General features: G+C 49.1%; 1 protein-coding gene across 1 annotated transcript in view; it reads right to left on the bottom strand.

Annotated features, from left to right (window-relative positions):
- The window catches only part of LOC310771128 (ephrin type-A receptor 7-like), a gene marked incomplete at both ends in the record, with an annotated part of 79,467 nt that overhangs the window by 53,965 nt on the left and 13,002 nt on the right, over window positions 1–12,500 (bottom strand). The window contains one exon of the mRNA XM_083663792.1: window positions 6,658–6,990. Coding sequence (XP_083519918.1) covers window positions 6,658–6,990 — 333 coding nt within the window. The remainder of the gene's footprint in view (window positions 1–6,657; window positions 6,991–12,500) is intronic.

Raw genomic sequence — 12,500 nt, 5'->3', positions numbered from 1 at the left:
AGGCCTCTGTGCAGAGGAGGAGAGAGGGGGATGAGAAGGCCTCTGTGTAGAGGAGGGGAGAGGGGGATGAGAAGGCCTCTGTGTAGAGGAGGGGAGAGGGGGATGAGAAGGCCTCTGTGTAGAGGAGGGGAGAGGGGGATGAGAAGGCCTCTGTGTAGAGGAGGAGAGAGGGGGATGAGAAGGCCTCTGTGCAGAGGAGGGGAGAGGGGGATGAGAAGGGCCTCTGTGTAGTGAGGGGAGAGGGGGATGAGGATGAGGAGGAGAGTTTTTAGGAGAGAACAAAATTAATCCATACTCAAACTGATACATATTCAAATATTCAAACTGCAACGTGTACCTAGCAGCCAATCAGACGTGAGAAATCAAGAGGTGTAAAGTCAGTCTGCTCAGCCTCTCTCTCATCTTCTCTCCGTCAACATTCAATGTTTCCATTCCCGCTGCTCTGACCCCAGATGCCTCCCCAGGATTTAGCTCCTCCCTCTGCCTGATTTAGCTCCTCCCTCTGGATTTAGCTCCTCCTCTGCCTGCTAGTTCCTCATCTCAGTCCTGTATTCTCTTCAGCAGTATAGATGCTGTGTTGCTCCTTTTTTCTGCCCGCTCTCACATCTCTCTTTCCTCCTTTTCTCTCTTTCTATTTCATCCCTCCATCTCCTTCTCCTCTCTCAACCCCCCCCCCCCCCCCCCACCCCCCCCCCCCCCCACACACACACCACACACGTATATCCACTTCTCTATTCAGCCCTCTCCTCTCCTCTCCTCTCCTCCCTTCATGCTTCCATCTCCCGGTCAGTGTAACTCTGCAGGGAGCAGCTATCCAAAGCCTGCCCAGTAATCCTCTCAGGATATTGAAATGTCAATCCCTCCCTCCTCCCTGACCCACACCTCATCCCTCCCTCCTCCCTGACCCACACCTCATCCCTCCCTCCTCCCTGACCACACCTCATCCCTCCCTCCTCCCTGACCCACACCTCATCCCTCCCTCCTCCCTGACCCACACCTCATCCCTCCCTCCTCCCTGACCCACACCTCATCCCTCCCTCCTCCCTGACCCACACCTCATCCCTCCTCCTCCCTGACCACACCTCATCCCTCCCTCCTCCCTGACCCACACCTCATCCCTCCCTCCTCCCTGACCCACACCTCATCCCTCCCTCCTCCCTGACCCACACCTCATCCCTCCCTCCTCCCTGACCCACACCTCATCCCTCCCTCCTCCCTGACCCACACCTCATCCCTCCCTCCTCCCTGACCCACACCTCATCCCTCCCTCCTCCCTGACCCACACCTCATCCCTCCCTCCTCCCTGACCCACACCTCATCCCTCCCTCCTCCCTGACCCACACCTCATCCCTCCCTCCTCCCTGACCCACACCTCATCCCTCCCTCCTCCCTGACCCACACCTCATCCCTCCCTCCTCCCTGACCCACACCTCATCCCTCCCTCCTCCCTGACCCACACCTCATCCCTCCCTCCTCCCTGACCCACACCTCATCCCTCCCTCCTCCCTGACCCACACCTCATCCCTCCCTCCTCCCTGACCCACACCTCATCCCTCCCTCCTCCCTGACCCACACCTCCACCTCTGGGAATTGATAAGATTTGAGCGATCCCGATTCCATTTTCGATTCTGCTTATCGATCCGATTCCTTATCGATTCTCTTATCGATTCTCATTGGGCAAGGGGGGAAAAAAAGAGTACAAACGGGTTTATTAACATTAATTTTCTTTTATATTATTATTATTATTATTATTATTATTATTATTATTATTATTATTATTATTATTATTATTATGTATTATTATTCAGCTCTGAGATCAGATTGCTCTTTTCAATCCCATACCAAGCAGGGATCAGTGTGTCTGTTAAACTGGCTCTGTTTGGCGGTTTGTATTTTGGGTTGAGCATCTTTGTCATCTCCCTATAAAAAAATATATAGTGGGAATGAATGAAACAGAACTAGTGGTTAGAATAACAACATGCAACTTTGACATTTTAGTTTAGCTGGCATGTCAGACAAAATACAACAAATTAACCTACCGAAAGTCAGGGGCATCTAACGTGGTTACCCTCGCCTGGTCATTTTACTCTTCCCTGCCTGGGTGAATGGAGGGGCTAGAGGTGCACAAGAAGTACTCGCTGCAGCCTCTGACCCAGAGCGACTACCAGTCTAACCCTAACCCTACCAGTCTAACCCTAACCCTACCAGCCTCTGAACCAGTCTGACTCTGAACGTCATCATCCTCTAAATTAAATGGATGGAAATGGAGTATTAGTGAAATCTGGGTCTGGAGGAGTTTACCTTCCATATTAACAGATAAGCGCTAACGTTAGCCGCGCTGCTTTTAGCCACGTTATCGTCAGTCCGGAGCACACCAAAAACGTGACATTCCTGCAAAATGATTGCATGCTGTGCTGGACAAATGTTTCTGCATATTGCTATTTCCCCCCTTTGACGAAATAGAGGTTTTGCAAGCATTGCAAGTGGCACTGTGGTCATCGTTTTGCTTCTGCCTAGACGCCATGGTGGCTGCGGTCTAAACAAAACAAGGCTGCGTGCGTGATTCCAAGGAATTGATCCACTGGGACCCGGTTCTCAACAAGAACCGGTTCTCGATTCCCATCCCTACCTCCACCCCATCCCTCCCTCCTCCCTGACCCACACCTCCACCACAGACACACAGACACACACACACACACACACACACACACACACACAGACACACACACACACACACACAGACACACAGACACACAGACACAGACACACACACAGACACACACACACAGTAGAGGTAAGATATCAATATTCCTTTCTCATACACAAATCAAGCATGAAGGAATGTGCGGCACATGGCATGCGAGCGTGGAAAATCCACACACAATCGCGGTCATACACACACACACACACACACACACACACACACACACACACACACACACACACACACACACATACATACACACACACACACACACACACACACACACACATACGTAATCTACAGCTGGATAAGAGGTCCTATGAGCTTTGGGCAAAATTGATCCCCCATTTACCCAACCCCTACCCCTCTGCCCCCCCTACCCCTCTGCCCCCCCTCCCCCTCTGCCCCCCTCTCTCTCCCTCTGCCCATTTATCCTACACTCTTAGAAAATAAGGTTGATTAGGGTTCTATATAGAACCTAAGGTTCTATATCATTTACCAAATAACCCCATGTCTAAAAAGGTTCTATACAATTTCTGTAAGACAACAAAGAACCCTTCGAAGAACCCTTCTTCTTCTTAAGGTGTTGACTGATTGGTGGACCCCAAAGGGTTCTATTTTTAAAAAGTGGTTCTACATAGAACCCCAAAGCGTTCTATTTTTTAAAAAAGTGGTTCTATAACCCCAAAGGGTTCTATAATGTTTAAAAAGTGGTTCTATATAGAACCCCCCAAAAGTTCGATATAGAACCCCAAGGGTTCTTTCAAATGAACCATCTGAAATGGTTCTACATAGAACCATTTGAGGGTTCCAAATACGTACCAAGCTATAGAACCCATAAAGGTTCCATATAGAACCACTTCTTCTAAGAGTGTAGCACCCCCCCCCCCCCCCCCCCCACCCCACCCCGGCCTGGAGGTTTGTGATAAAGCCCCCTCCATCCCCTCGCCTTCCACTGAGCACGTGCAGGAACGCCAGGCGAGGCTTAACACATTCAATCTGTATTCAGTTTGAATGTCACAAGGCCTTGACACCGTGTCGGGTGGGGGGGGGGGGGGGGTAAATTGACCCCCTGTGAGTGAGTGTGTGTGTGTGTGTGTGTGTGTGTGAGTGTGGGGGGTCGGATGTTATAACCCCCTCCAGCAGCACCCTCCCCTGCCCTATTAGAACGTAACCTTAAATTCTCTCAGTCTTCCTGCTCGTGCCGGCGGCCTCCAGCTAAAGCACTATTGCTTTATTTAGATTACAGCAGAGAAAAGCTTTAACGCGTTGCCCCACCGCGCGCACTGGCTAACAAGCTTAGCGCCGCGCACCAAACCAGCGCGTAAGAGATGGAGAGAGAGGTGAATGGGAAGGTGGGGGAGGCGATTAATGTCAAGGAGGGAGGAGAGAGAGAAAAGCGAGGAGAGCGGAAAGAAAGGTGTGGATGGAGAGAGGTGGATGAGGGAGAGGGGGAGGGAGAGAGATTAGCATCTAAGAATAGAGAGAATAGGAGAGGAAGAAAAGGAGAAGATGGGGAAATGAGAAAGGAAATGGAGGGTATAAAAGGAAGAGGGATGGTGCAAAAAAAGAAGTGTAATAGTGATTATAGGGGAGAGAGAGAGGGATAGAGAAAGAGAGAGAGACAGAGAGAGAGAGAGAAAGAGAGAGAGAAAGAGAGAGAAAGAGAGAGAAAGAGAGAGAGAATGTGCGTGCTGCGGCCCTTTGTTCCAAATCCCTGCTGCAGTATTTATAAAGGTCAGTGAGTTTTGATGGCGTGGAGTCTCAGTGTGGAGGCGGAGTCTCAGTGTGGAGGCGGAGTCTCAGTGTGGAGGCGCACACGCGGACACCCTAAGGGCGAGCCGTGCACCGAGGAGCGCACGTCGTGAGAGGGTTCAGGTGCTGGTGAGCTGCTTAGCTGCTGACGTGAAGCACGCTAGGCTAACCATGTGTGGAAAGCACACAGGCTCAGAAGAACAACACACACGCGTGACGCGGTGAAGCTGCTTTTCAAGACACATTGAGTCAAATCCTAAAACACATTTCAAAAACAAGTCAAATATTGAATCACTGTATGTCTTTCTGTAAAGCTTTGACTGACACACACGCACGCACGCACGCACGCACGCACGCACGCACACACACACACAGACACACACACACACACACACACACACACACACACACACACACACACAGACAGCACAAATCCCTCTGACACAGAAAGCCTTGTGAAGGCCCTGCAGAAACACTCTCCTAACCCCTTCCCCGATCCCCCCGGATGACACGGGCCAGCAGAACCACGTCCACCATAACACCCCTTAATAACCAAGCATCATTCAATCAACGCCATGGCAACCGCATCATTCAACACCATGGCAACCACTGAGAAGACGGTCAGGCAGAGAGAGAGGATAAAAGAGAGAAGGCCTGAAAGAAGCACGTGAGGCGGGGGAAGTCATCACCGCGTCTTTGACCCGTTCTGATGTACAGCTGGGCCTTTTTGGCTCAATCTCTTTGAAGGCTAGCTTGTTTGTTAGCCACATCTTGTCGGCCTACAGTGTTAGCCATGTCAGCGCACGTTCCCATTGATGTTGGATAAAGGGGCCGGTATATGCACGACAACACAACAGACATTCTTACAAAGTATTCTTCAAAATGGAGGCTAGATTTGAAACGTTTGGGACAAAAACATTTTGATGTCTCTGTTATTAAAATTGAGATGTGACGAGAGGGGTAAAACAAATAAGTATGGGTACTTATGTGAGGACAGATCCACTTCTCTAGCAAAACATTCAAACGTTTGGAAATTTGGAAAGGTATGAACCAACCACGCGTCATTGATGTCTGTAATATGAGACAGTAATATAGTTTATTGCTCAGTCAAAATTATGGAGCTCATTCACACGCACGCACGCACGCACGCACGCACACACACACACACACACACACACACACACACACACACACACACACACACACACACACACACACACACACACACACACACACACACACACACACAAAGCTATCCTTTAGGCCCAAGCTCCTCACGCTGCGGTGCAAATGTCCAGATGTTACGCTTACATAACCTTCCTTTTTACAATTGGTCAGCAAGGGAATCTAGGGCACTGACACACACACACACACACACACACACACACACACACACACACACACTCACACACACACACACTCATGCGCGCACAAACGCACGCACGCATCTTCCTCCTCCCTCTAACGGCCTGCTAACGGCCTGCTAACGGCCTGCTAACGGCCTGCTGACGACCTGCTAACGGCCTGCTGACGACCTGCTAACGGCCTGCTGACGACCTGCTGACGGCCTGCTGACGGCCTGCTAACGGCCTGCTAACGGCCTGCTGACGACCTGCTAACGGCCTGCTGGCGGCCTGCTAACGGCCTGCTGGCGGCCTGCTAACGGCCTGCTAACGGCCTGCTGACGACCTGCTAACGGCCTGCTGACGACCTGCTAACGGCCTGCTGGCGGCCTGCTAACGGCCTGCTAACGGCCTGCTAACGGCCTGCTAACGGCCTGCTGACGACCTGCTAACGGCCTGCTGGCGGCCTGCTAACGGCCTGCTAACGGCCTGCTAACGGCCTGCTGACGACCTGCTAACGGCCTGCTAACGGCCTGCTAACTGCCTGCTAACGGCCTGCTGACGACCTGCTAACGGCCTGCTGACGACCTGCTAACGACCTGCTAACGGCCTGCTGATGAAAATGAGATCATCCTGATCGCCTGCCACGATCAGCTGCGTCTGCGGTGACAGGCGGCGCTGTCGGCGCGCTGTTTTATGGCAGTTCAGTTGGCATCCTTTATGTTGCATTACCGCCTCCTTCTGGATGGATCCATCCACTGTTTCCCTACATTCTCCAGTTTCCTTCTTGACTGAGACGTTTGCGCGTCCCTGAGAGTGTCTGTGTGTGTCTTAAGTATCAAAACGGCGACTCACCAGGCAGACTGGTTGACACGTTGACCTGTGTGTAGAACCTCTTGTTGGGCAGCAGCTCCGACACGCCGTTCAGGGCTTCCACGGTGAAGCTGTAGTTGGTGTTGGGCAGCAGGTTGACCACGGTCACCGTCCGCTCCGTCAGGCCGAGCTGCTGGGGCACGAAGCCCACGCTGGGCCCGCACGGCGAGCAGCGGCCGCCCGCAGCGCAGCGCCGGCAGCCCACGCTGTACGTCAGGTCCGCCCGGCCGCCCGCGTCCGAGGGCGCCGCCCACTCCAGGATCAGCGTGGACTGCTTCAGCGTGTAGACCAGGTCTCGAGGCGGAGAGGGGGGGCCTGGGAGAGAGAGAGAGAGAGGTGTTATGACATACACTATGAGCTCATGTTTGCTTCTATCTATCAAGTTCATTCGCTTCACAAACTTTTATATTTTGATATATCGCTCCAGCTCTACGGAGTTTAGGACTCTTGCCTGAAAAAGAAAAACAATAAAAAAACAAACAGATAATGTATATCTCCATCTGTAAACATCAATACTTTCAATTAAATGCATCTTTGCTGCAGCAGCACCACCTGCTGCAATTTAACTTGATTAAGCTTTTTTGTTTATGTTTTTTAAACTCTCTCTCTCTCCCTCCCTCTTTCTCCCTCTCTTTCCCTCTCTCTCTGTCTCTCTCCCTCTCTCTCTATATGGTTCTGTCTTTTTATCCATTTTATGTAAAGCATTTTGAATTGCCTCTGTGTATGAAATGTGCTATACAAATACACATGAGATCTTGCAAGTCAAGTCAAGTTTATTTATATAGCCCTAATTCACAAGCATGTCTCAGAGGGCTTCACAGAGAATATGTCTAGCTAAATCTAGCTGACACAACAGTAGCAAATTACAGAATAAAGATAACATTTTGAACAATTGATAGAGAAATATAGAAAATATAGGATAGAGCAGAGGAGAGAGCAGGAGAAGGGAGGGAGAGCAGGGGGAATGTGAGAGAGTGATGGGGTGGGGAGGGAATGGGAAATGCTGGGGAGTATAGGAGGTGGGGAAGGAGCAGGGGAAGGGGGAAAGAAGAGAGCAGGAGAGGGGAGGGGGGAGGAGCGGGGGGGGGATGTGGGGGAGAGAGCAGGGAGAGGGAGGAGGTGGGGAGAGAATGAGAAATGTGGGGGAGGAGAGAACGGAGAAGGAGAGGTGGGGAAGGAGCAGGGGAAGGGGGAAAGAAAGAGAATGGGTGCCATGCTTTAAAATAAGATGGATGCCATGCTTTAGAATAGTGGGGGAAGGGGAGGAGGTGGGGCGGGAGAGCAGGGGGAGTATGATAGAGTATGTGGAGAGAACAGGAAAAGGAGGGCTAGCTGACACAACAGTAGTAAATTACAGTAGTTGCACATGATTGGATGCGGAGAGTGTTTGGGGGTATTATGGTGTGTTGTGGGGCTCAGGTTGTACATGACGTTATGGTAATCCTCGTTCATCTGCAGGGATCGGCTTTGAGAGAATTGATTTCATGAGAAAACACTTGACCCTGATTGGTCCAGGCGAGAGGGAAGTACCGGCATGTACTGGCGTGCGTGGCATTGTTGTGCTGTACATCTGGCAGCAGAGTGCATAAGACTTTTATTGGATTTGAGATCGACGACGGGATTACAGATGATGCAGAAAGCATGTGGGGTGAGACCCTGAGGCAGGCCATGGACCATTACAACGGGTATTTGAGAAGATGGGAAAAATAGGATACAGTATACTGAGATATTTCCACATACTGAAAAGTAGGTCAAGTATAGTTTACGCTTACAGTATCTTTACATTGGCCAATACTGGGAATGTATTCACCTGTATTCACCACGCCCACTTTTTCTCTCTTCCGCGTTACACGCAATTGTATTTGTTCTTCCGGTTCAGCGCTAGTTGGCGGCCAATTTCAAAACAAAACGTCACTATAATAATGAATGAAGTTTGGCAACATTCAGAATTAAGCTACACTGCGGCCAACTTCAGTGACGTGTTCATAGCGTTACTGCTGTGAGGAGCCGATGGCTGTACCCGGTCGGCATTTAACGTTAGTTACAAAAGCACGTCGACAGTGTTTTCTCACTGCCAGTAGCCTAACTACAGTAGGGTTTGACAGATAGCTAGTCTGACCGGTCAGCACAGCCAGCGCTCCCGGTCCTCGCTTCTCGTTAAATATTTCCAAATAGGCGTTTATTCTGATAAACTGGTCACATATACGTAAGGGATAATGTACTGTATATTGAGGCGGTGATTACGGGGTAAATAATGACCGACAGGTGGATTGAGCCCGACGCGTAGCGGAGGGCTTAATCGTTCACCTGAAGGTCATTATTTCCCAGTAATCACCGCCTCAATATACATTATCCCGCTTAGAACACGACCTACAACTAAATCATTCAATAATCTGACAAAAATAATTATTCAAATAGATTTTTTAATAGCGTTTTCAACGACAAAGCGGTTTCATTCGTAATTGGCACACAAGACACCACAGCTGCAACTGGTTGGCCTAATTAGTAGCGTCTGCAGACAAAATGCTCTTATCAACTGATTAATCCAGGTGTGGCAGAGCAGCGGTCGGTTGTCGAGAAATAATGACCGGTGAATATTGTTGATTGACCAATCAGAATCGAGTATTCAAGAGAGCCGTGTTCTAAGGTATGTTACGTTCTCACCCGAAAAATATTAAAACTTTAAAACACTTTTTTTTTGCTTGAAAACAGCTTTTTGGCAAGTCTAAAAATGACTACGGTAATGCCTACCCCACACTACAGGATAATTTGCAAGATTATGGCCAAGATTCCCCCCTCCCGATTTTCTCGGGGGTGCTCCCGATTTGATGCGCGTCGGGCAGATAATCTTCCCAAATGATCCTGTAGTGTGTGGGGTTCAAAGATTCACAATCGGGAAGACTGCCTCTTCCCGATTGTGAATCGGGCATATCTAACATGTTAGATATTTACAACCCGACAGGCGATTGCATCTTGAGCAGAGAGCCAGTAGTAGCTGCGTTTCCATACAGTTTTTCGCAAAATAATCTGGTCCGCGTCCGCCCGCAGCCCCGCACAGAAACAAAGAACGAGGAAATTGTCATCGAGGTGAAATACCCGTGCGTCTTTGAACGGGACGGAAAACTAATGCTATACTGCAAAGCATGTAGCCTACAACAAGCGCTTAGATCGGCGAGTGTCCGCACGGAAAAGTGAGTCAAATCAGCAGACACGCCCCTCCACAAGGCACCTGTGCAGACGGTTTTCGCCTGGCCGTGCACAGTAGGCCTACACCCCGAATGGACGCGGCTGGGCGGACAAAGTGGAGTTTTCAAGACTTCCGCGAGCAGAAAACCACACAGTGTATTAAAGCTCCACACGTTTCCTCGTCAAGATTCATTTTAAAAGTTAACGTCGAGCCCTGCTTCCAAAGTGAATCTTCGGCATAATCTTCTAGTGTGTGGGGTTGCGTTTGAACAGACGCGATTGTGTGTGTGTCCCAAGATTGAAATGTTAAAAAATCGGCTCTCTCTGTCCTGTAGTGTGTGGGCTCTCAAGATTTTTATAATCTTCAAGGATTTGAAAATCCTGTAGTGTGGGGTAGGCATAGGCGTACTCTACTTCCGTGTTTAAAACCGGAAAGACGATTACAAAATGACGTCATGCAGAAGCGTCCTTGTATCGGCAAAGAATAAGGTGAATATGGTGAGCAGAGATGAAATCTCCTCACATTCTCCAGCACTGTACATGCTTAAAAACTGCTCTTTTCCAGGGCTTTTGTGCACAATATGATGCTTTAGAGAGGCCTGAACAGGACGGTCTGAAGAGCTACTAGAAGCGCTTCACACACTTCTTCAGAGCTCAAGGAGGAATCAGCGTGACGTCACAACAACAACAAACAACACCGCAAAACACCTGGAACCCGCGGCAGTTAACTGAGTTGTGCCAAACAAACAAAGTTAATATCTCAAAAATGTCCTTCTGAGTGAGAGCAGAAGTAAAAAATGTAGACCGCACAGCCGGGGCTATAGAGTGAGCACTCAAGGCTGGCTCCATAGGGTTTGTTTAGCGAAATGCTGCTGGGCTGATCCCTCGACCTCGTGGTTAAAGGAGGACTTACCCCCTAGATATGTATTAGAACAGTGATTTGAAAATACCTATTGAAAAAACCAAGAAATGACATATACTCTTGTCTATACTAGACTCTTTGGCTGTGTTAAGTCAAGATTTTTTTTCGGAAATCGACGCCATTACAGTTTGCCTACTGCCCCAAAAATAATTTATTTGAGAGGGGCGATATCTTTATAAATATCATCAACTAGCCAACGCTGGTGGCCTGTATGGAAACAGAAAATCCTGAAATGGTTGATAGTTATATCAATTTGGCCATTCAGTGGCGAACTAGAAATTTAATTATTTTTGTCCCATTTTGTCCCATGTGTGTGTGCGTGGCTTGCATGTGGCTTGTCTAAACTTACGTTAAGAGCCTCGCTGCTCGCAGCACACAGCACACAGTGAGGACAAACCTCTCGCTCTGGGGTAACACAATGCGAGATTTCTCCACGTAGACAGAAATAGCTGGTGTGCGATTTAGAGAATACAGTCTGAGATTGGGTACAGGATTGAGGGAATCCCGCATCTGTTTGCGAAGGTGCGACTGGACAGGACGCTTTTCACAGACGGGCACAGTAGTCGGAGCGAGGCGAGTGTCTCTCAGGGCTACTCAGGGCAGAGCTGCAGATCTCTCCTCTTCCGCGCATTCAGTCTGTCCAAAATCATTACCGATATAATCTCAGTAGGAGGGATGCAGGGAAATATGATAGTAGCCGATGTGTTTAGAGAAGCTTTGTCACGTTGTCACGTCGTAGTATAGCGTTATATTTTACATGTGCGCTAAACTGCGACCATATTTGTTTGCGGAAATATCAGACTGCTCTCTCTGCTGCTCTCAGAGCACAGAGAGCCCAGCTGCTGCTGGCCTGCTGCGCGCGCCCGCGGAGCTTGGGGCTCGTCCATGTAACAGTACGACTCGCCTGCCTGGGCTGGAGCCATTTACAGTCTATGGGCTGGAGACAGTGCTTGCAACTCGGACTGATAATATAAACATCATCATTCGAGCTTATCCAGGTAAGATATCAATAAAGTAATGACACATTCAGCGGGAAACTAACTATAATTAAGACATGTGCCAACTTTGACGACGTTTGGTTCAGTATTTTAAGAGCAAACAGATTTTTTTTTACTTCAGTTAGAGCCCTCTGGAGCCTGATACTAAGTAAGGTTTTTCCATCTTGCCCAGTTGTATAGGCTTTGGAGATGCACCAGATGCACGCGCTAAACCCACCGTGACGTCAGGTTGTACCAAATATCCCATTCATTTGAGGGCACAAAAAAAAGCAGTCTTTGACCCTTAGAGGGCTCTTATGCCAGATATGCTGCTGAAAAATGATACAAATGGTAAAATGGCAACAGTTTGGTGTCAAATGTGGAAATTCTGACCAGAATTCTTCACACATCACCCCCAAAGTCATATTGGTTAAAAGCTGAAAAAAAGTGTTTTGGAGGTAAGTTCTCCTTTAAACAGCAACTATCGCCTGCAGATAGAGATGAGTGATTCCATGCAGCGGCGTTCACCCATTGATACCTGATGCAGCATTTGTGTCTGTATCCCTTTAAGACCGCGAACCGCGTTAACGCGGTTCGCGGTCTTAAAGGGATACACACACAAATGAGGGATATACACGCAAATGCTGCATCAGGTATCAATGGGTTAAACAAGCAAGCTATTTGTCTGCATCTTCAGTGCCAAATGTTGTCATTCTTCACCCCGGCATTCACCAAATGGT

The sequence above is a fragment of the Poromitra crassiceps genome (genome assembly GCF_964638095.1).
Source record: "Poromitra crassiceps genome assembly, contig: HAP1_SCAFFOLD_662, whole genome shotgun sequence".
NCBI lineage: Eukaryota > Metazoa > Chordata > Actinopteri > Beryciformes > Melamphaidae > Poromitra > Poromitra crassiceps.
The sequence above is the reverse complement of the archived record's forward strand: the minus strand, read 5'-3'. Positions and strand labels throughout refer to the sequence as shown.